At 37.2% G+C, this 23,475-nt stretch overlaps 1 protein-coding gene across 7 annotated transcripts in view; it reads left to right on the forward strand.

Moving 5' to 3' along the window:
- Positions 1-23,475, forward strand: part of Satb1 (SATB homeobox 1) — a 96,659-nt gene that overhangs the window by 68,531 nt on the left and 4,653 nt on the right. For all 7 annotated transcript variants that reach the window (XM_074043839.1, XM_020186691.2, XM_074043838.1 and 4 more), the window contains exon 10: positions 22,928-23,131. In XM_074043839.1, coding sequence (XP_073899940.1) covers positions 22,928-23,131 — 204 coding nt within the window. The remainder of the gene's footprint in view (positions 1-22,927; positions 23,132-23,475) is intronic.

Consider the following 23,475-nt stretch of genomic DNA (forward strand, 5'->3'; position numbering starts at 1 on the left):
GTCTCCTCATCACTAATTGAGAACGCCAGGGACCAGTTGCAGGCTATGGAGTCAACAAAATGGTGAACTTTCTCCCTTTGAGTAGTTATTACTAACTTCTAAGGTATTCTAACTTCCTAGTAGAGCATTTTTATAATTTTCTCTTGGTAAGAGAGTTCAAAAACTATATATATCCCTGACAGAAGAAATCTGACTAACAAGGAAAGGTGATCATTTACTTAGGTTCTAGTCTTCTGCCCTGATATCTTGTAAAGGAAACAGAAAACCTAACAAACCAACCAAAATATCTTCAAGTCAAATTGGCCTTTTTTGTGGTCAAAATTTATAACTTCTAAGATAGTGATTTAGGCCTCAGACATGTGTGCCAGGGCTGGTCAGAGCGAAGAAGTGCTTCCCCAAGATCAAGTGTGTGTGAAGCAAGAAGAACCAGAGGTACTTCCATATCAACCCATCTTCCTCCATCTCACCCTGGTTGTCTGACCTGGCTTAACGGCCATTGCCACATTTGTGCTAGACCCTATCATATGTTGTAGATACCTACATTTAATTTAGTAACCCTGTGAGCTATGGTTATTTGCCTTAGTTTACACATGGTGTCACTCGTCATGAACTTGAGGGTTGAAGGCAGCATGAGTACTTCAGTTACACCCTGCTCAAGGAAAGATTAGGGGATATTGGACTACTTGACAGCAGCGAAGGCTTGCATGGATCACAGGCTCATGTTAACACATGAACCTCGTGGAGGTGGCTATAAATGGTAGAAGAGTTGAAGGAGGGCCAGGCTGTGTCCCTGGCACCATAATCTTAAGTCACTTGACCCTACATTTATATGGGAGGAGGTCACATGCTATGATGTATGCAGAACTTCTTTTAAGTTATACAGCACTAGGCACAAATGGATAACATTTTTTAATGTGCTAAGTAAGAGGTACAGTCCTCCACATGGAGAAGAGTGACTTATTTATCATGTATTTATGCATTTCAGATAGCGTCCATTTTAAAAGATAAAACAGGCTCTATATTGACTAATGCACAAAGTATTTTCAGTACAAGAAGAAACCAACTTGTGTGGTTTCTGCTATTTCACGTGTATTATATTATTTTTCTCTTTGATGAATAATAGAAATTAGATTGTTTCTAACTCTAATAGTAACGTCTGAATAAAATATGCAAGTAAAAACTGAAGGTAGGCTACTTTTTGTGCTTGGTTAGGAAAGCAGGCTAATGCAAACTTTAAAAAGATGATATGCTTTAAGCATAATGTGACTAGCTACAAATGAATACACTTTATATTCTGGGTATTCAAATAAGTAGCAGGTTTTGGGTTTTTTTTTTCCAAGTGACTCTTACTGGAATTTTATCAAACATTTTGTCTGATAACATTCAAATAATTATGAGAGCAGAATTTTCTAATTTTGCTGTTTAAAAAAATAGTTGATTTGGGTAATAACCATTAGGATATCAAGGTTCAGTTACTGTTCATTGGTTAGAGAATTTTCATATGGGAGATGGAAATGGAATTTTTTCCTTAATAGTGGCAGATGTTGGAATCTAATTTTATTCCACAGCAAACCCCTGGAGAGCTCTGAGACTTAAGGTGTGTCCAGCAAGGGGACATTAGCCACGCCGTAGGCCTTGCCTCGTACATGGAGCTGTTACATTGATTTTCGTGTTGCCGAGGTGGGGCCAGCAGATACAGTGGCACAGACAGAACCGAGCTGAGGGCTTTTACAGCACCATGCTCGTGTTTAGGAAATGATTCCTCCCTCCTGCTTTACTGAACAGGGTTTTTCTTTCAGGTAAAGCAATTAGAACTAAGTAATGCAGATTTTATTTGACTGGACATACTTCCAGTATAATCTTTCGCAGCCTTTGTGAATTATAGGAGTCTGGACACTATAACTTCAGCTGGATTCACGGGTATTATTTTTAACACTTACAAAAAAAAATTCTGGCTGTGCAAAAATAGCACAACTCATAGAAGAGATGAAATAATTCGTTTTCTTTCTTCCATCTACTTCTCAGACGCTTTCGTCTTTGAGATTTGAGGCCTCTAGGATGAATGAGAAAAGAAAATAGGGAGAAAAAGAGAAAGAAAACTTTTCTGATTCTTAGCTTGGAAATTCTTAGATGGTGTTTGAAATGCCTTAAATGTAAGTAAGACATATGTCACCAACCAATGGATCTAAAAATACCAGGTTTTTTCCTGCTGGGAATTGGAATCTGTAGTGATAAAAATCCAGGAATAAAATCAGGTGACTCTGTACTCTGCATTCTAGCAGGTTAGGGAAGGCATCTTTTATTTTGTTAGAGTTAAGTTATGTTTCATGGAAGCCATGTTTGAAGCTGTGTGCTGATTCATTCTTCTGGAATGTTCAAGTAACAGACTTTTCTGCAACACGATTTCACCTGCATAGTCTCCTATTTAAGGCACACAGGAGGCCCTGCAGACTTGAGAGTCACAGTTTCTGTTATTTCTGGTGCCGTATCCTTTTGTAGCAGGCTGTGCAAAGAGCTGCTTCTGTTGGGCACAGGAAGGCTTCTTCAGCTCAGGTCTAAAGAGAACTATCCCTTTACCCCCTCTCCATCTAGTACCTCCTAAACCAGGTAGAGGAGACTCTGGGCAGGGCAACCTAGTTTCCCTGGATCCACTTGCTTAAAGGAGGAAGGGGCAAAGGGAACATTTGTGGAGAGAAGAAGGAGAGAAGTAAGGCAGCCCAGAGAATAACCCCTGCATCCATCTCAGCCATCTGCTGTGTTCAGTTTAACAGACATCTCTGGGACCCCTGTTCTTGAGTAAGAAGAACGTGGAGTTCACCATCTCCTCTTTTAGGTGTTATTAGTAATTATTGCTAACAGTCTCTTATGTCTAAATGTTGGGAATCCATTTTGGCTTTAGTTTTCTAAGATGCTGACCTATGTATATATTTCTAGTTGAATGCCAAACAGGATCATTGAAATTAATGACTTTAAATAATGCCATGCTCTGATAGCCTGAAGGTACATGATTGTAGGTTGCAAAGAGCTAAGTTTGTGGATCTAGATATGAGCCCTTTTCTAACTTCTGTGTTTTAAAAAATAAGCATATTTTAGTTTGTTAAAAAAGGAGGCCTAGAATTATTAAATAGAACACTTATTTGTCCATTGTATTTCTGGCTAAAAAAGTGATGTAAAGGGGTATTTTATCTTCTAGACACTTGGTGTTACCTACTTTAACAAGTTAAAGTCAAAAGAAAAAAAGATCTTTGGCTATCTCTTTGCTATTTGCAAATAATTTTATAATTTCACTTTTCCCTTCTAAACTTAAAGTTGATTAACTGAAAACCACAATTTTCTTCAACCCATATTTTAAGTTTCATTGCTAAAAATATAGTCATAACTCATTGAGTTTAGTTTCTCCATTTTTTAAAAAATGTCACAAGAAAATTTTTATAGAAGATTTAAAAAGAATCAGTTTGTGAATATTGGGCCAACTGTTTAAAGTAGTCCTCATGTGAGGAAGTATGAGGAAGACCACCGAAAGGGTGGTCACCGTTCCACAGTTGCGCATATGCATTGTGTTGCATTACAAATGCGAGTGTACCAATTATGCATTTATAGAATCTGCTTTAATCACAGGCCACCTTTTGTTCTCAAATGGTAGCATAAACTGAAATGCCTGGACCAAGAACATCCAGTGCAGGCTCCTCTTTTTGGATGTTCTTCTGTATTCAGCTTTGATATTTCAAGAATTAGTTGTTTCAGGAGAACAGAGTTGGGTATCAACAAAAATGAGAGTAGGGAAAAGAGTAAGCCAGCGATGTTGAGCTCATAAATGGGAATTCGTCTGAAAACTTCATGTCATTCAGTTAAACTTAGCACATAACTGTAGCACTGACACAACCCTTTAATAAAGTACCAAATTAAAAGACAGTGTTTTCTCAGAAGTCTCAATAGTTGTCTTTTATGTTTTTCATAATGCAGGTGGGTTTTATTTTAACTTTATCTTCTTTTTTCTTCACATGAGAACTGAAAATAAAGGCCCTGTGAAATGAATGAGCTATGAAAAGCATTTATGCAAAATGACAATAGAGAAATTGCTCTGAAAGAAACTGTTCTATTAAAATTTCACATCAATGAAAGGTGCTAAGGGAGGGATGGAAGAACTTATGTAGGTAATATGACTATAATGTAGATTTTTTTTTCCTGCCTTACAAAGACTACTTCTACCATCTTAAAAAGTAACCTTAGCAATTACCCATTTTTCTAAGTATACCTCTTATACCTTTTTACACATGCAGTTTATTGCTTGGCAAAATGACACAACAGAATCATAGACCACCCACTTACAGTAAATGTCTGTATTTTAGAGATTAGTAGAAAAAAAACCATTCTATCATTTATCACTAAATACCTTGTAAAAATACAAGCTCCAAACCATTGGTGGAGTTGATGTACAATTATCAAATTGATGAAGCTGTTTCTTTTTTTTTCCTAAGTCTTAATCTACTTCTGTTGTATGTTAATAGAAAATCTATTCTCCTTTGATTTCTTGATTCAACAATTCCAGTTGCCTTTGTGTATTTTCTGAACAATTCCCTCTTCAACCCGTATGCTTCAGGAATTGGGTTTAAACACACTGTTTCATAAACTGCCAGCCTCCTCGGCCGCCCCAGTGTCTCTGATTCCGTAAATCAGATCATAGGCAGCATGCTGTCATATAATAAGGTGTCTGATCCTTATTACCAGTTTGTTGATGCACAGGCTCCTTCAAATTGACCATTGCAACACATGGTTTCCCCTGAAACTAGCTGTGATAATTAGCGTGGTTCTAATGAGACAGAATGTCACTGATCTTGTGCTGACTGTCGAGTATCGATGCTACGGATGGGAACTGTCAGAGCCTGCCATCTGTGACAACGCTTGGCATATTCCAGTGGCAAGGTAGTGCATACTCGACAGAGTATTTTCAGACAAACGGCCCTTTTCTTGATGAGGGCTCTGTGTTCTGTTCAACTGGAAGAATGGATGACCCAACTTTGTCCTAGATGAAACCCATTTTGAGATCCAATTGCGGATAAGTATTTAAATCTCTGTTATGTGTTCCATAAGAGAGGAATCTTTTGTTTAGCAGGTGAATTTGAAGTGGCATTCTTTCCTCTGTTGTGGCTTTTTTTTTTTTTTTTTGTTAGCCTCTCCCAATTGTCCCATATTGTCAGTTAATAGTAAAGCACTCATTTAAGATACTTTTCCCCAATTTTTAAATTGCCTTGTTTAGAAGAGATTTGTTGGGGAGTTGGGGATGGCTCTGAGTGATAAAGCAGTCTGATTTAACAGAGGGAAAGGGGAAACGAAGAAACGGTTCAGAATATGTGTAAGAATGCACTGAGTAGAAGAATTAAAATGGACAGGACAGTGAGGTCTGAAGACTCCAGAGAGAAGTGAAGATTTTTTGCTGGAGTAGAAGTCCAGCACTACTGATCATTCCAAAATATGCTTTGTTGCTTTTTATTTCCTCCTCTCTGGCAGACCACACAGGGCTTGTTCTGAAGAACATTTTCACTAATCTGATCAGGCAGCCAAATACGCCGGGAAAACTGCTTTAATGATCCCACTAATTACCTCAAGTCAATATGAACTGTATTATTAGACTGAGGGAAAATATTCCATTAGGTCTCCCCCTTGGGAGTTTCTCCGCTTTGTGATGTCACCGAAGCCTTCACCCTCTCGCTTGTAATTAATTTTATTTACACACGCAGGCACGCACAAGGTCACACCTGCAGAACCGGCGCTGGCCAGGGAGCTTGTGGCACTCCGGCTTAATCAGATCTGTCATAATTACCATTCTGCATGTTTCTGACACACGCTGTGAAATATTTCAATTTAACTGCCGCTACCAGCACAACCAGATGTAGTGCGAGTGTGGCTGCATTGGAAATATTATTCCTCAGGATAAACTCTCTCCTCCTCCCCCCCTCACAGCTAATGTGGCACAGAAGCTGATGGATCCTGTAAATCTTGAATGCAGCGCTAGATTGATAACAGGCGATTAGACAGTTTAACCACAAACAGCTTGTTCATTTTTCACAAATGAAAACCACATGTGGTGTAACTAAAATTTCAGGCCCTTTTTTTTTTTTTTTTTAAAGGGTTGGGGTATGTATGTGTGTGTATTTAAAATGTGCTTAAATAAAAATAAAATGCAATAAAAAGTTAAATAGCTAGAAAAAAAATGAAGAAGTTACCTAGTTTTTTTCCTAGTTTATCAAAACCTTCATCAAATTCCATTTTTACACTTTGACCAAAACTCAGATGGGAAAAAAAGGTTGTATTCTTCATGGATCTTTTTTTTTTCTTTTGGTGTGGGGGATATAATATCCCTTCGACCTTTTGTTTGTGTGTGTGTAAAACATTTTTAGTAGAAATTCTGAGAGGACTTCTAATGTTGAGCATATGTAGTTTTCTGAAAAATAGTTTTTCTTATTGGGATTTTGTTTTGTTTTGTTTTGTTTTGTTTTAAGTGAAAAGTGACTACTTTTGTTTTTATTGTAGGATACTAGAAAATCCAAAAGCAAAAATGGTCCCCCATCAGGAAATTATTTCACAAAGATATTTGTTGGTTTGCAGTCATTTTGAGAGATTTGGAATTGAAAGTCAATGGGCTCTGGTCTTAGAGAGTGTTGGAAGGTTTGTAGGAGGTACAGATGTGGTGGGTTCTGCACAAGGCCAAAGTCTCAGAAGAATCTAGCCATGAACAAATTTAAAGTATCAGAGTGCTAAAGAGAGTTGGTAAAAAAGAAATGTGAGGAGAGGGAAATCCAGTTAGTGGTGGTGTGGTATCACTCAGAGAAGGCTCATGGCAGTCCACTCCAGAGAATGTCTAAAACAGGCAAAGCCTGGTTCCATGTCTTTCAATGCCAAATAAAGTGCACTCTTGATGCCTTTATTTTTATTTTCCCCTTGAGCTATGAACCTAGCTTAGATGCTTCCTTGAGTTCTGTGGTGGTCCTTGTTGGCCGATTGGTAAGAATGCCATTGCCCATGTGGACTATATTCATTTTCCTTGTTGCTTAGAAATTTTCTCAAATTCATTTTTTTTGTTCCTTTAATTTTTCGTCACTTCTCAGCCTTTTAGCTAAGATCAAGTATCCTTTAAGTTTCACTGGGACCTTCTTCCCTCCTAACCTGGCTATTTTCCATGTGTTTTGTGTTTGTTCCCTGTTATCTCCAGCTCTGAAATCTTAACATTTTTCTGCCTAGTCAAACTTTCCTTTGGTGTGAATACTTTTCCTTTTAATACTTTCACTTTAAAGAAAAAGTATTTATGAAATATTTGCCTTTTAGTCTGTTCCCTTCTTCTATTTAAGCTGCTAAACTGTTCACATAGTTAATCTAGATCTTTTTTGCACAATCTTAATCTACCTTTACAGATTCATTAGGTCATTTATTTTTTTTTAACAGTCGTATTCTACCTTTGTAGTCATTTCGCAAGGCTCAGTTGTTGTGGAAGATTTGATTCAACCCCCACCTCACCCACCTATTGTGAAACTTTCCTGTAGATAAAACCATCATCTCAGAATCCTTCTTAACACAGAAGAGGGGGCACCCACTGTCAATCAGTGAGATAACCCTATCCCTGCTACAGTCACTCGTGCTTCAGGATTCCCAAGAAAGGTTTGCTATCCATTGCAGGTTTGTGTTGGGGTGAGTTCAAGAAATAAAAAGAAGAAGTAAGTAAACTTCTGACTTTATTACTCCTGCTTTTATTTAATATCCCTGATGTTTTTTACACAGCTATTTCATGATGCTTTAGGGATAAGCAAACATGCACGGTGAATCACATTTCACATCACTGGTAGCGGTGGCCAAAGGAAAGATTTTACTTCCAATATGAAAACTCTTCCCATAGTTTTTTGTGTTTGCAAACTTCAGTGTTTGTGTGTTGGAATTTCTTTGCACTCAGCACACCTGTTGATACAAAAGGAAACAGGAAAGAGTAAACACAGAGATGCTGTTAGGGATCTGTGGTATGTTTGGGGTTGGAGAATATTCAATATTGTAGGTGTAATGAAAGAGCACATCTGCCCATTACATTTTCTTAGACTACCAGAATCCCACTTTTCAAAGAAAATATTTTAACTTTTCATGGCCCCTACTTGTTCCTACGTAATAAGGGGACAGTTCCCATGTGTGTTAACATGTCACATGAAGGAAGAGTTGGAAGCAAGGTAGTTTATCATATATTTATTCTTCAACTCAGTGCATTCACCTCAGCCATTCTTCCAGCTCTTCTTCAGGTTCTCAGATCTCACAAAAATGTACAGGAAGGAAACTGGTTCCTTTTAATACTCTTTGCTATCTTCTTTCAAACCACCATCTTCATTTTTCTCTTCTTCATTGAAGTCGTTAATGCTTAACAGTGTAGCTCACATTTGTGTTCTGAGCTGAAAGGAATTACAGGCCATGGCTACTGGTTATCTGCATCAGATGGAAATAGGGTAATCGTGTCTAGTTTGAAGCTCACAGGTTGTGCACAAACTTTCATCTTTTAGAGAAAACTTTGAGACTTGCAGAGTGTTGGTCCCAATCCACTATAATACTCTATCTAGGTCCAGGCAAGTCGGTTAACCTGTGAGACTTTGAACTTCCTCTTCAGGAAAGTAAAATAGGTTGAGTCACATTATGTCTAATGTCCCTTGCATAACTAAGTTCTGTAAGTTTGTGACTGAGACAGGTGTACAAATTTGAAAGAGGATTCTGTTTTGATTGAAAGTACTGTTGATAGGTGTTTTTAGCCTGGAAATGAGTCACAGCAGAGGGATGAGATTGAATAATGGAAGGTCTTACTTTGGTGGAGGGAGGCATGCTATTTTGAGGTCTGAGATCAAGAAGGATAATTTATGGGTGACATATAGTGAGCAGAATTGATTGTTGGAATCCAGTGTATGGACTCCATGTTACATAGTATAAGATGAGCTCAAGATTGACGTGACATCATCTGAGACATGTTAATAGATGAGTGGAACCTCTCCCCTTTATTATATAGGGACCTGGCAGAGGCAAGACAGTAGAGAGCATGAGACGATCGGAATTCAGTTGGGACATGGAATTGGTTTCATTTGTGGTGGGTGGTGATTGCCAGCATGGTATGATGTGATATTTGTTCAAAAGTCTCCCTGAATATGTCAGTTTTGGTTTTTAACCAATGCCCGAAGGTACAGCCTTTTATTTATTATTGTTATTATTATTATTATTGATAGACATTTTCTGGGAAAGATAGCACATTAAAGAAGGAAAGTCAGGACAGTATGAGAATCCTAGGTCAATGAGAAATCGAAGGTTTGAGAAAGATTAGAGGAATAGAGAGAAAACACAGGTAAAGGAAGGGGAGTGACAGCTCGTTTGAGAGTATATATTAGACCTCACATTTAGAAGTTCATAAATTGGTAGCTGTAGCATGAATAGATGCTGAGAAATATCCACTACCCAGTGTCCCTTTGAAACTTTTACCCATTTTACTCATGGTGCCAGCATGAGTGTTGCTTGTCATGGGTGCTACTTGGCTGGTTCATTGATGGAGTGTTTGGCAGTCTAAATGAAATGCAGATTAGGTAAAAATAAATTACTTTCAATAAGGTCAAGGAACTAACGGCTTTAAATAAAATATACATTCACAAACAGACAAATGCTCTTAGGAAATCCTGCCCAGTCCATGCCAAGCAGTTACTGTCTAAATTGCCTCCTTTCTTCCTGGCTGGCAATTAATTTTTGTTTATATGTTTGGAGATTGGGGAAAGGGTAATAGTCTAATGGGTAATGATTTTATTTTAGTATTTTGATTAAAGAGACTAAATAACTTGGACCCTAGATGACCATAAGGACTAAAGCCTTATCCATCAAGCTTAATTTCTAGACAGAAGTTTGTATTTATATTTCTGGGTAAATTTAGCATTGATCAGTGTTATGATACAAAGTTATGAGATGGTTATGTGCTGAGTTGTTTTCTACCTGTCTCTCTCATTACCATCTTTCCCATTCACTTTCCTTTCCTTCTTTCATTCTCCATTTGACTTGCCTTCTGCTGCTAAATTCCAGTCTGAAGGCAATTGTTTTCTGACCATTTGGTCTTTGAGAAGTGAACAGAGCAAGGACCAATATTTGGTAGCCACAGGTTCCTGTCATTTGCATGGCACTCCCCTCCCCTGTGTACCTCACTGTCCCAGACTGTACTGCTGTTCAATTCCTCCCTCTATCCTGAGTCTTTCCTGCTATTCCATTTGGGAAACCCAGGAGTCTTTGGGAAAACTTGCTAGTATTTCTCTTCCTGACAGATAGACATTCCTCAAAGGATGTTCTGCAAATATTGTTTACCTTTAGAGTTACTTGGATGGTATGAAGTTAACCAAGTTGATTGCCGATGCTTCATTCAGAGTTTGTAAATTGTTCTCTGAGTGGTTCATCACAGGAAAACAATGTGGTATATATATATGCTAGTGAAATTGTCAGTCAACATTTCTTAAACTATAGAACCACCGTTTTATGAATGAACCATTGTTTCAGTCTCATCCAGAACTGAAATACATAAATTAAACGTTCTCTCCCATTTTGATTGATCTGAGGAGTGGGTGGGGTCAGGACCTACTCATCACCCTCCCACCCTTCACATACACAGCTGCTGTTGAAACACCTCTCACGGAAACTTGAACAGTATTCTAACCACTCTGCTGTGATTAACTATTTTCTTCTGCTCCACCTCTTAAGAGTCGTGGTCTTGTAGTAGCAAAAGAAAAGAATTCTTTCCAAATCAATAAATAATAATTTTTTTAATATATTAGGAGCTTATGTGAGTTAGCTCAGGAAAATGTTTGAAGAGTGTGTATATATATCTGGTGTATATGGATATGTACACACACCATGTTTAGAAGAGGGAGGCATCCCATTCAGGGGTTCTTAACCCATGTCCCACAAGTGGACCGTGAACTGGAGTAGAAAATAATGTACTGTAAAGTTGGCATTTTATTCAATTTTCAACAAAGGCAGAAATTAGCAATATCTATGAATTTGTCACCAGTAAAAAAAAAATCACAAATATTTTCATGTCACATTAGTTTATCATTTTTGCTCACCACTGAAAATCACAGTTATTAGATATGTTTCTTGATCTTGTTATTTAGTGTGTTAATAAAAAAAGGCACATCACAAAGTCTTGATACATTGGTTTATTCTAGTCTACCCCCACCTCTGCTACCCAAGTTAGACTATAAACCAATTATATATATATTTCAGTACAATTGATTTTCTTTGTAATCGATGTATTTTATTTTATTTTCTCTTGCATTATTGTATTTTATTTTAGACATATAAAAACATTGCTCTGAAGAGTACCCATGACCCACCAGACTGCCAGAAGGGCTCATGGCACAAAAGAGATGATATCAACTATTTAATAAACTGGATAGAGGAAAAAATATTTTTTAACATAATAGCTGAGGAATTCTTTTTTAAAAAAAATTTATTTTTATCATTTTTTACATTTACTTACATGTGTATACATTATTGGGGCCGCCTCCCCCCATCCCAGCTGAGGAATTCTTGAATTTACCTGGGAAACATTCATTAAGTTTGTTTATTGCCTTTTGGTGTGCTTATTTTTCAAGTGTCCTTCATTCCAAAGCACAAAACAGGGGTTACAATAATTGCGGTAGCATTTAAAACAAGAACAGAAAGCTTCCTGACAACCTTAACTCCCAGTATTCAGAAGCACAGATACATTGCTGGACTCTGTGAGAGAATGCCTTTGCCCCTAGATTAAAAATTCATTGCCAGTTGAGCCATGCTTTTAATATCAAGTTAAATCTGAAGCTTAGGCAGTTCTTACCTCACTGGGCAAGAAGGGTAGGGAGAAATGAATGCCCGTTCTGTCAGTGCCACGTTCCCGCTTAACCTGCCTAGGAGCTGGCACAAAGATGACACTCAGCAATGATGTGTGGAAGGATGTAATGATTGAGAAGCAAATTTCATCTGATCACAATTTCACCCTCTCAAAAGCTAGCATATTCCTAAGGAGTCAGTGTGGGAGGGGGCTTAGGGGACATAGCAGGGTAAGACTCCACTGCTGTTGATTCTCTGCCCCAATGCAAGAGGAGCTTGCTGTTCCCAGGCGTATGAGGATCAGTGGTTGTGAGGAGTAACTGAGACAGCCTGTGCACAGCCTCAGACTCCCTTATTTCCCTTTATTGGTAAAATTATAACCTGGCCATTGTCACCAGGACCTACGTTACGCTTCTAGAAATAGTTGTGCTTTCTGTTTTTAATTCCTCCTTATGAATCACAAGATTTTAGTTTCTCAAATTAAGCCAAATTCTGATTAGCAGGTTTGCATAATGGATAAAATGATGTGGTTTTTCGACCACAAATGGGTGTTACTTTATCAGCAAAATCATAAGCAAGTTGGGAGCTCATAATGACCTTCTCGATTGTTCCTCTTAGGATGATTCCCCTAACTCGGGGAATCCCCGATTGCCTTCTCCTGGTTTTAAAGATTCTTTGTTAACTCTCCTATAATATCATAGAGAAAAGATTTAAATTTTTAGTTCCCAGTCCCTAAATATGCATAATGGGGAGTGGAGTTCATTTTAGGAGATAATCTGCCATGTTGAAAAGTTTTCTATAAATCAGTTAAAAATGTGGCACAAAAATATTTGTTTAAAAACACCCTAGTAATAAATTATTTTTGTAAGCAAACAAACCACCTTATCAGGTTAATCATCACCTAAAATTATTCACGTTATGGGTTCTTATTTTTATCCATGTTTTTCTTTTTGCACTTGACATATACAAATGTTCGGCTGCATTTTTAAATCATTTAAATGATCATTTAAATGATCTTTGTAATTTTCAATAGGAAAATAAATGTTGTGAATTTTTAATAGTGACTTTGGGAAGCAAGTATTCCTCATAAGAGCATGTATTCATTTGAATTGAGGGTTTGGGAAACGTGGCACTTCCTACATGAAGCGTCATTTTTTTTTTAAAGGGTCACGTGATATATTTGCCTTTGACAGACTCCTTCATTGGTACTTCCCTGCCTCCTAAAACCGAGTAAGCGGAGTTCAATTTGAACTTACTTCTTTTTTAAATATTTTATGTACATTGTTGTTGTACCGGGGATACAATAGTACAAAAGGGCTTATAACATATCATAGCTAAATTCATCCCCTCCATCATTCTCCTTTATCCCCCTTCCCTCCATTCTTAGAATAGTTTCAGTAGGTCCCTTTTTTTCTTTAAAATGTAGCAGCATCATTCCGAAATTACATTGCTGGACTATGGTACCATACACGAATCCCCAGGAATCACAGAGGTATGTGCAGTTTCCTACCACCAGGAATGTGGTGCAGATTTTTATCGTGCCATTTTGTCCCCCCAATTATCTGGCACTTCTGTTTGCCATGGGAATCTTTTGCCACATTTTCGCATGCACTCAATGAAGTGTGAGGCTCAGAGTATTTCCAGGGCCATTGGGTGGAGGACAGGGAAGAGTTTGCCACTCACAGGGCTCTTCCATGTTGACATTTGTGTAGTAGGGTTGGCGGTAGGCTGGAATGAAGAAACTGTCAGCATTAGATCCTGGAGGAAATGCTGAGGGACTAGTTTAGAGCAATAGGAATGAAAAGAAGGGATGTTCCAAAGGGAGAGAATTGACAGGAATTCATGATTGTTTATGGAGGGTACAGACAAGAAAAATTAGATTTTTAATTAAAGTCATTTGCTATATATTTTTTATTACAAAATCAGCATATAACCACTATAGAAAAATTAGAAAACACAGCCAGAAGGAAGAACATAAAAATATCCATAACCCCAATGACCTAGAGGTATCCTGATTTAATATCCTGATTTATGCTCTTTATATACACACATGTACTTGTTTGCATATGTACGCATAGCTATATGTGTGTATGTATGTGTGAATGTCTTTCATTCATTCATACACTATACTTACCATTAATTTCCTATCAAGATGTAGTTAGGTTATATTCAACTTCTGCAATCAGAAATAATGCAAATGTAAATGTTATTATAGTTCAGTATTTGTACACGTCTTTCATTATCATTTCCCTATGATAAACTATCAAAAGTGAGATTATTGGATCAGAAAAAGGCATTTGTGTTTTAAAGCTGATTGCTAGACATATCTGCATTCTACATTTTCACGTTGCCCTTCAGAGAGATTATAACAATTGTACATTCGAATAACAAACTTTTAGCCTAGGTGCTAGGTGAGTAGTACAGCTGTGAACTGAGTTCAGTTACTAGGAGCTTAACCTAGCCTGGCAGGAAGGATACTGACTTCAGATTGGAATGTGATAACTGAATTATCTTCATTTAACTTCTTAGATATTCAGAGCCCTCTGGGATGAAGCAAATCTGACAATGACAACAATAACAGGAGCAATTATATAGGAACAGCCATCATACTGTTATTAAGTGCCAAGCCCCTTCCATAAGTGTTCCCACTTAATCCTCAGCATCCTGTGAATTAGGTGGTTAAAATCAGACCCCCTTTTGCAGAGGTAATAAATTGAGATCTAGAGAACTTGAGTAACTTGCCTGAGGTTACAGGGCTAGGCTAGTAAGTGGTAGAATTGATATTCAAACTAAAACCGAAGTTTCTTCATAGATTTCAGAAGTACAGCGTTTAGAAGACAAGAGGCTAAGCTGTGTTCTCAAGAAGTATGGTCAGGGTGGTGGGAGGCTAGTCAGTTCAAAAGCACTGGTTTACATATTTTCTCCAGCACTTTGCTAATTCATCCTGCTCCTTAGTTGTGTAAATTTTGCCCATTCTTCAAAGCCAAACCATCATCACTCTTCAGCAATGAAGACTTCCTATTGCTTCTTCCCCCCTCCTGTTTTCTGCCATAAGTAACCTTCATTTATATACTGCTTTGCACCAGTAATTAACTTTGAATACCAAGTTTTCCCAAATAGTCTGTGAGCCATTTAAGGTAAATGCCTTCAGTTAAGAACATTTTGTAGTTACCATGGACCAGGCTTTAGGCTGAATGTATGCTATTTCATTTGTACCAGCCACTATCCTGTGAGATTAACACCATTACTGTGCAGTTTATGGAGGAGGAATTTCACAATGGCTCAAAAGGGTAATTTGCTCAGGTTCATATAGATAAATGCTTACCCACAATCCCCTTATTGCTATACAGAGGTGCCTGAGAATGACTTGAAGGAGAAGTAGCATTTGGGTGGCAGAACAAAGGAGAAAGGGTCTTCCCGTTAGAGAGGGCCATATAATAAATAGTCCCAACAATTAGTGGTGAGTAACATTGGGAGAAGCTTTGAATGCAGCCTGTAAGAGTGTGAGTTTTTTCCCTATGTTGCGAAGCCACTGGAGGTCACGTTGGTAATTTAAGGAAGAGGTACCCCAATTCAGACAAGCTTATAATAGGCAGAATGGAAAGAAGTAGACAGTTTTTAATGTTAGAAGCAGAGACTAAAATTGAAGAAAACTGTATATAGCCTGAAGCTTGGGAGTATTTTCTGTTTTTAAATGATACCATCTATGAATGATGAGGAGAAAATGAAAACTTAAGATTAGAAGGCAGAGTAGATAAATGTTAGGCATTGCCAGATCATATCACTGAAATTTATGTAATGTCAAAAATATATCTGAGGGGGAAAGAAACGGGTACGACATCCTTTTTTCAGAGTCCATATTCAAGTATCAGACATAAATAAAAGCCAGATTTTTATTTGTTTTGCTTGAGCTGTGAGACCACCCTGGAAACAGTTTTGAAGTATATGCAAGTAATAAACTTTTAGACTAGGCATTTTCCAAATATGTTTTAAAAATAAAATTCACACCTTTGGAAATTCTCTATTTTAATCAAATTAAGAGAGTCTCTTTTTGCTATTTTAATAGATTGCCTATAATTTCACACTTTTATTTTCATTCCTCTTTTTTCTCTTAAATTCTCCGTTCTGAAAATATCTTTTATTAACATTTTTATTAGTTTATATTAGTTGTACAGGGGGGTTTCATTTGAAAATGTCTTTTAAAATATGAGGTTTCTTTGCCTGACAACTTTTTAAAGTAAGAATCAGTTGTATCTTCTCCTCTGGTTAAATTGTCTTTTGATAATCTTGTTATGCCCCAAACAACTGACAGCAAAAGAAAAACCACTATATTTCTATGTGCCCTAACGTCCTTGACTTAGAGAAGGTGGAAAAGAGATGAACATAGAAAACAAATGCTAATTCATTTTTTATCTGATTAAATTTTAAGTGAAATTAAAATTCTTTCTAAATTCACTAAACCTTAAATTGAAGCATTTCATTTGGATTATATAAACATTATATTTTTATGCTAATAATAAACCTCCAGAAACTGCTAGAGTTGTTTAACCTCTTAGTAACAAAATGGCCAAATTTACTCAAGTAAAAAATTTTGTGGATGTCCACTTTATGTCCTATTATTACCCCAGTGTAGAAACCCACAGATTTTTGGATAAGATACTGAGTTCCTGAAATAAAACTGAAGGGTCTAGAGAGAGTTAAAACAGTAATCTGGGGAGTTTAAAATCATAACAATTTAAAGTATTTTTATCATGACTTTCTCTTTTCAACAAATATAAGAATCAGAAACCACACCATGAAAACAAATATATTTTACCATCACACATACACACACAGGCTTTTTGAACTGTATTTCTTTTTAAAACCCATCTTTGGATAAAGTGGCTGCAACGTTCTGCTTTCAGGATGGAAATGCATCTGCTGGTATGTCTCTGTTGAAATTTATATTCTGCATTTTCTTTAATAAGACCAGTGTTAAGTTAGCAGGAAAAGTTCCTTTTGATGTCTGCTGAGATTCTCTTCCCATTACACGAAGTCGACACTACTAAAGCAGGAAGGAAGATGAATGCACTTCTTACTAATTCCATAAAGAATGTGTATCTGTGTATCTTTATTAATGTTAATGGTGGGTGCCTCTCTTTATGTTATAGAACAATTTGCTTTAGCAAAGGTTTCCCTTCTAAAGAACTTTGTAACATTTAAAGGTTAACATGATAGGTAAAGAACAATATCTTAAGACAAGCGTTTTTATTACAGGACATGATGGGATCATTTTTATTGAATTATATGATGATTTGAATGGGGAAGAAGAAAAAGTGCATTGCTAGATGCTCTCAACTTTAATGTCTTTAATCAAATAATGACCTTCTGGAAAATAGTTAATTTTAACCATTTCGAAAGATCAATACCACTTTGCCACCAAAAAATGGCCTAGATGATGAAATTTGATGTATTTAAAGTATCATTTCACCCTTTTAACCTAGTAAATAATTTAAAATGCTTCCAGTATGCCTTTGCCACTGTTCTGTTTCTCACTGTCAAACTGTGAGAATTTGTGAAAAAGGATTAGAAATTGGCTTGTGAACTGTTCAAACCTCACACCTAAAAGTGGTCTCAGGTGGATCTCTGGATTAAGCCCTCCCCCAACAAAGTATTATGTTTAAATATTACATTGGGGCACAGTGTATATAAAGCATAAAAGATGTGAAGATGAACCAGGTAGTTTAAAACACCATTAGTCACTTTGCATCTTTTGTGATGTCTTTAAGCCTTTGTGCTAAAGGCAAAGAAATAGGTACTCTGACAACCAGAACCCATCCCCCTCACACTTAAAGAACACTGATATGAAATTACCCTTGAGTGCCGACAGCTTTGTAAATAAAAAAAAAAATCGTCCTCTATTAGTGTGTTTGTGGGCAGATTAAAAACTGTCTTCATTAGCATAAGTAACACTTACAGATTCTTTTAAAAGTAGGAAATTATTTGCTGAATGATAAATTGCTAGCTTTATCGTTAGTTGTTGAAAATGTACTCATTCAAAATGCCTGGTGTAGTTTGGTCTACAATACTGAATTTTTTGTTAGAAGTACTATTTAATGGATTATGTACTTAATCCTTGTTCTTACTACTTACAAAAATGTAATTCATGCTTCCCACTAAAATGTTTATATCAAATACTTTCCTATTTAGATTGATTTCTTTTAATATCATATATTATTATACTATATGCCCCAGAGATTGGAGCAAAATACTCCTGCAAATAACACATAAAAGATGAGGGTGAGGGGAAATAAATACAGACTATAAAATGTTTTGCTTTTTAGAACTCAAATTACCATTCTGTTTTTTAAAGTGTACTTTTCCTTCTTAGTTGCAGCAAGAATTGTCATTTTCTTTCTCTCTTTTTTAGCTCTTAGTTTTAAAATGTGTACGTACACAATGCTAACATATATGTTAATGTATATTGCATTAAATGACTTTTTTCCCTCTGAGAAGACCACAGTCAATTCTCCCCTGAAAAACTCATCCTGTTATGAACTCCTACACAGGAGTTGTCACAGGCTAGGCCAGCGATTCACACTTTTATGAGTCTGAGGTTTTATAGGTATAGTAAATTCATTTGTAAAAGAATGTTACTTTCCTAACTCAATTAAAATCACTGTGCCCCCCCCTTATCCATTAATATGTTAGTAGTGAATTGACTCAAATTAACTGTTTTAAAAAGAGTGGAGTGGAAATCAGAGATTGAATTTGGTTGGAAATTAGCAGCTGAGAGATGAAGGTGCCAGGATTTTTATTTAAATGTGGTACAACAAGACTCTGTCAGTAAAGCACATCATTAGAATATTGCGTTTAGAACTGCTAATTTTTCCTTTAAAATGAGCATACAGTCATGTTTTCATGGACCATAATAAATTGCCATTGTGTTGCCATTGAGTTTGTTTTGCTTTTTTGCAGTACTGGTTTGGCAGTCATTCTGCATTTTCTCCTTTTCTTTTTTCTTTTTCCCCTTCCAAACTTACATTTTTTTTAGTAAATCCCTAACCAAAACCAGTTCAAAGAATGTTATTTATTTCGGTCTTAGGTTTAGCATCTTTTGCACCGTTTTCTTGCTTACAGTAGCAAGACATTTGTAGATGACTCTTGGTTTCTATAAAGTGCATAACAGTATTTCCTTTGTGGCAGATGGATTTAAGACTTTTAGTTCTCAATAAATGTAGGTTTACAATACATAACTTTACAGGATTTGTGTTGTATGTAACAGGTTTGAACATATTAACTCAGAATTCATCTGCATGGCATTTTCAGCTTATTCAGGGCCCATGCCAGTTTTTTTAAGTAATAGGGGAGCGTTGTGATTGATAGCAACAGCTCAAGGCGTGATTTTGAATAGAAACAAAGGGTTTAGAACAGAAGGTGTCAAATTAAACTTTGTCAGTTTAAAAAGTAGTAACATCCTGAAAGTTTTACTAATTTATTTACATGTGGCTACTGTTTATATTTTGCCCTCTTTATATGCAGTGTAATGTTGCTTGGCAAATTTACTACATTTAAAGTTTACGTCGTTCCTTGTGCCATTTTAGTTTTCTGAGAATGGATCGGTCTCATTATTTTAAGGCTGTTAGGCCCCTGTCTTTTCTGCTGTTCAAACAGTTGTGATCTAATTTAATTTGGAGAGTAGTTCCCCATTTGTCCTGCATATAGTCTTATAGTACAGCAAGCTCCTGAGACCCCCTCCTAAAAACAGAATAATATTCACATTTTGCAAAAACCCAAAAAACTGCTTTTAATTCCCCATCTCCCTCCTCCCAGATAAATCTATATTGTTATCATTTAAAAACCAGCATAGTACTTTGTCAAATACTACAAATATCCCGAACTCATCTTCATCTCCCCAAGTTCCTCTGCTCTAACAATATCAAATGGAAAACTAACCTAGAAAAAGGTGTTGAAGAATTAGAAACCATTTGGCTCTTTAGTCACGTTCTGTAAAATAGATCAGATTACTGTCATCATTAATAGAATCACAATCAATAGGATTTGAGGCAGTCAGAATATTCCAAGGTATTTAAATAGTATTCGAATAAATTAAACTTATTTTTACCTGTGCAAATTGGGGAATGTGCCAGTTTATTTCTACATCGACAAGAGAAAAAAATGTGTTGATATGTCTGTTTTCTATTATTTCTTAAGGAGTATACACATCAGGAGCACTCCCCTCCCCTTTGGTTTTTTTGGAATACCCTTGTAGAACTAACAGTCCCCAGCTGCACCGTTCAATATTTTTCTAAGAAGCATCTGATTTCAATGTCTTAAAAATCCTCGTGTCTCTTGAAAGGCTAGCGGAGACATGTTCAACTTACAATTCATCAAATTATTTTTAGATAAGGAATTAGAAGTATTATTTAAGGGCAGGGGTTAATAGCAAGCTACTGGAAATGTTATGTTAGTCATGAGCAATTAATAAAAATAAGGATCTGTCTCATAAGTGTAAAGACACAGAAGTGACAATATAAGCAAAATATTTGTTGAATGAGTCAGGGCTCTTCTTCTGAAATATTTGTTAAACCAGCATGAGTGTGATTGTTTAGGCATTAGCCATCATTATTAGCCATTTTAAAAGAACTAATGATTTTCTTTTCCAAAGAACATCTGTGATCCACATGTTTCTTCCCATATATCCAAGTGCTAACTGAGCTCTGCATTACTTTAAAAAGTTTCTAAAGGATGTAGAAAATCATTGGAGATTTTCAGTTCTCTCCAAGCAGCTTTTCTTACACGAATCATTCTTAATTTAACTTTTAGCAATTTTTAGTTACAAGCATTTATTTCTAAAAAAAAAAAAATAGTTCAATGTTTAGCACTTATTGCAGCAGTAGAATACTAGCTAAGTTTAAAGAAGAAAAAAAACTTCTCTGATCTTACTTGAGTCTCCTGACTTCTTGAAAGGTAAATAAAACTATACCATTTTTCACATTCAGGCATGGGGGCCTGTTGGCTGTCACAGCTTAAGGATATAGACGTGGAGGGGGAGGGAGAGCAGAGAGAGAAGGGAATCTGAACCACAGTTAATACTCAAGTCTCCAGGAAGATGTGTATCTAAAACCTACCCAGCAGCAAAATTTAGAAAGATGGTATAACGAAATAACTTAGATGTAGGAAAACATACGTTTTCTTTTTTGGCTTAATCCAGATAGTAAATATAAGAGATAAATAAACATTCCCATGACATCGTATACAGGTGGGTCTCAAATACTCAGATTCAGCATTGTAGTGAGTATCATTGTCATATAAGTAGAGCAGAACGATATGACAGCATTCTGGGAGTGAGCATAAAATGGCTATGGTTAGTTGGGGAGCCTGCTCCAGGCCTGTCATCACAGTGATAAGGATTTTTTTCAGCTGATACTCTTTCAGGTAAATGTTCAGTCTACTACTTGCTCTCCTCACATTATGTACTCAGTAGCATCAAATGTGTGCATCACTGCATTTGGATGACTGTACCTGTGTATGTATTTGTTTAATTGAAAGACCTGTCGAGTAGAGGATCAAACTGTGGTAGAGGCTGGGGGTGTAGCTCATTGGTAGGACACTTAGTATGCACAAGGTCCTGGGTTCCATCCTCAGCACCAAAAACAAAAACAAGCATACCTGTCTTAGAATAATTAGTAGGTCTCATATGGTTCAAGGAGAAACAGGCCTGGCACTTTTTCACTGTACATTGTAATCAGAAGAATTTTCTCTCAAATGGTTCGGTTTGAGAAGGGAAGCTTCTAGCTTCTGGACTCATTCCCCAGTAAATAACAATATAATAGGTCCTTGGCAAGATCTAAAAATCGCATTAAAAAGGAAACTATATTCTGCCCATTCTCATGTAATTAAAATTTCTAAGAAAACCCTTGTTTTTAGTTAGGGTCCCTAAAAGCAAAGCCTATTATGGGTAGGGAATCAGGTGCCCATGATTTGATGAAGGCTCTGGAAGGAGTGAGGGAAAATAGGGAGAAAAGTTTCATTGAGAATGTGACCTTAGGTGGTAGGAGAAAAAAAGTATATGAATGGCCCTAGAGTACATTGAGGTGTAGAGTGAGCAGTCCTCTTGAGATGGCAGGAACTTTGTAGCACTGGGTCAGCCACGCAGGGGTGAGGAGACCAGTAAGGGAGTGGAGCATCCCCATCTGGCATGGGTCCCAGACATTTCTCCAGAGCAGTGTGCAGCTGAGAGCTGTTAACTGACAGCACAACAGCTAAGGAGTGGCTTCCTTGGCCAGTGGAGTTTTTCTTCTCTCTGTCCTCCTTACTGCATGCTAGTGTTCATCATGGCAGCCAAGATGAAGGTTTGAGATGGTGGTTAGGGAACGTGCTGTCTTGGACCTCTCAGGTCTTAATAGCTAATACTGGGATCAAACATTGGGCCTTAGGAGGCATCAGAGAGGTTCAGATTTGGGCATTCGTTGAATGTTTCCTTTTCTCTTAAACCAGGAAGCCTATTAAAATGCTTGCCTGACAGATCATATGCTCAAGCTGCAGCAGGCAGAAAAACAAAGGACTCTGGGGTCTCTTTCTGGAAAGTTCTTTCTTGAAAAGTTCTTCTAATGTCCATCCTAATCTTTATGCCTAATGTCCTGTCTCTCCCTCTCGCTCTCTATATTTCTTTGTTTCCATCTGTATCTCTGTCACCCCACCCCCACACAAATACCTTAGTTTGTTTCTAAAACATGTCCTGTCACTCCTTAAATACCTTCATTGTCCTAGATGGCTCCAGAGCACATTTATCTGTGCTTTTCTCCTATTTCGCATGCTGCAAAGTCTGTGATAAATACTTCTGTTGCCCTTGGAGTCTGAAAACATGTCTGTCCTTCAAGATGTAAATAAGAACATTCGTCAGAAGCAGAACCTTCCTCCTCCACAGCCACAACTATCCTCTCTGAATAGGTTAAAAGGAAAAACAAATTAAAGTGGTTGAAGTGTAAGCATATGAAAAAGTTGATTCTTAGGGTCTTCCCTTTTTAGATCTTAATGGAAAATGCCAGCCCCACCCCACCGCCAGCAACTGACATATTATCCCCTTGTCTCTAAGGGCTGGTTGTGCGAGCTGTTGCGCTGGAAGGAAGATCCATCTCCAGAAAACAGGACCCTGTGGGAGAACCTATCCATGATCCGAAGGTTCCTCAGTCTTCCTCAGCCAGAGCGAGATGCCATTTATGAGCAGGAGAGCAACGCGGTGCATCACCATGGCGACAGGCCGCCCCATGTCATCCATGTTCCAGCAGAACAGATTCAGGTTCGTTTACCTTGGCCAATTCAGTACAGCACTAAGTAACAAAGCTTTAAACTTAGTGAGGAAATTAGCGTCTCTCTTCTTCCCGCCAGTCTAAACATAGGCTTTTAAGCAAGAGATAACAGTACACTGACTTTTTGCTTGGGGGGATAAAAGGAAAATGAACACACTTTTTCTACCATGTGTGTTGTGTTCATCTCCCCAACCCCAAAGTGGCAGGAATTCCCTTTCGCACTTCTTATTTGGCAAGTATGTCTTTGTGAGGTTTGGGTTTTGTGCATGAGAGCTTAGAAGTTTTCTTGTTTGTAAAAGAGAATCAGAATTTGAAATACCACCTATTTCTTAAT

Source organism: Castor canadensis, chromosome 10, assembly GCF_047511655.1.
Source record: "Castor canadensis chromosome 10, mCasCan1.hap1v2, whole genome shotgun sequence".
Taxonomy (NCBI): Eukaryota; Metazoa; Chordata; class Mammalia; order Rodentia; family Castoridae; genus Castor; species Castor canadensis.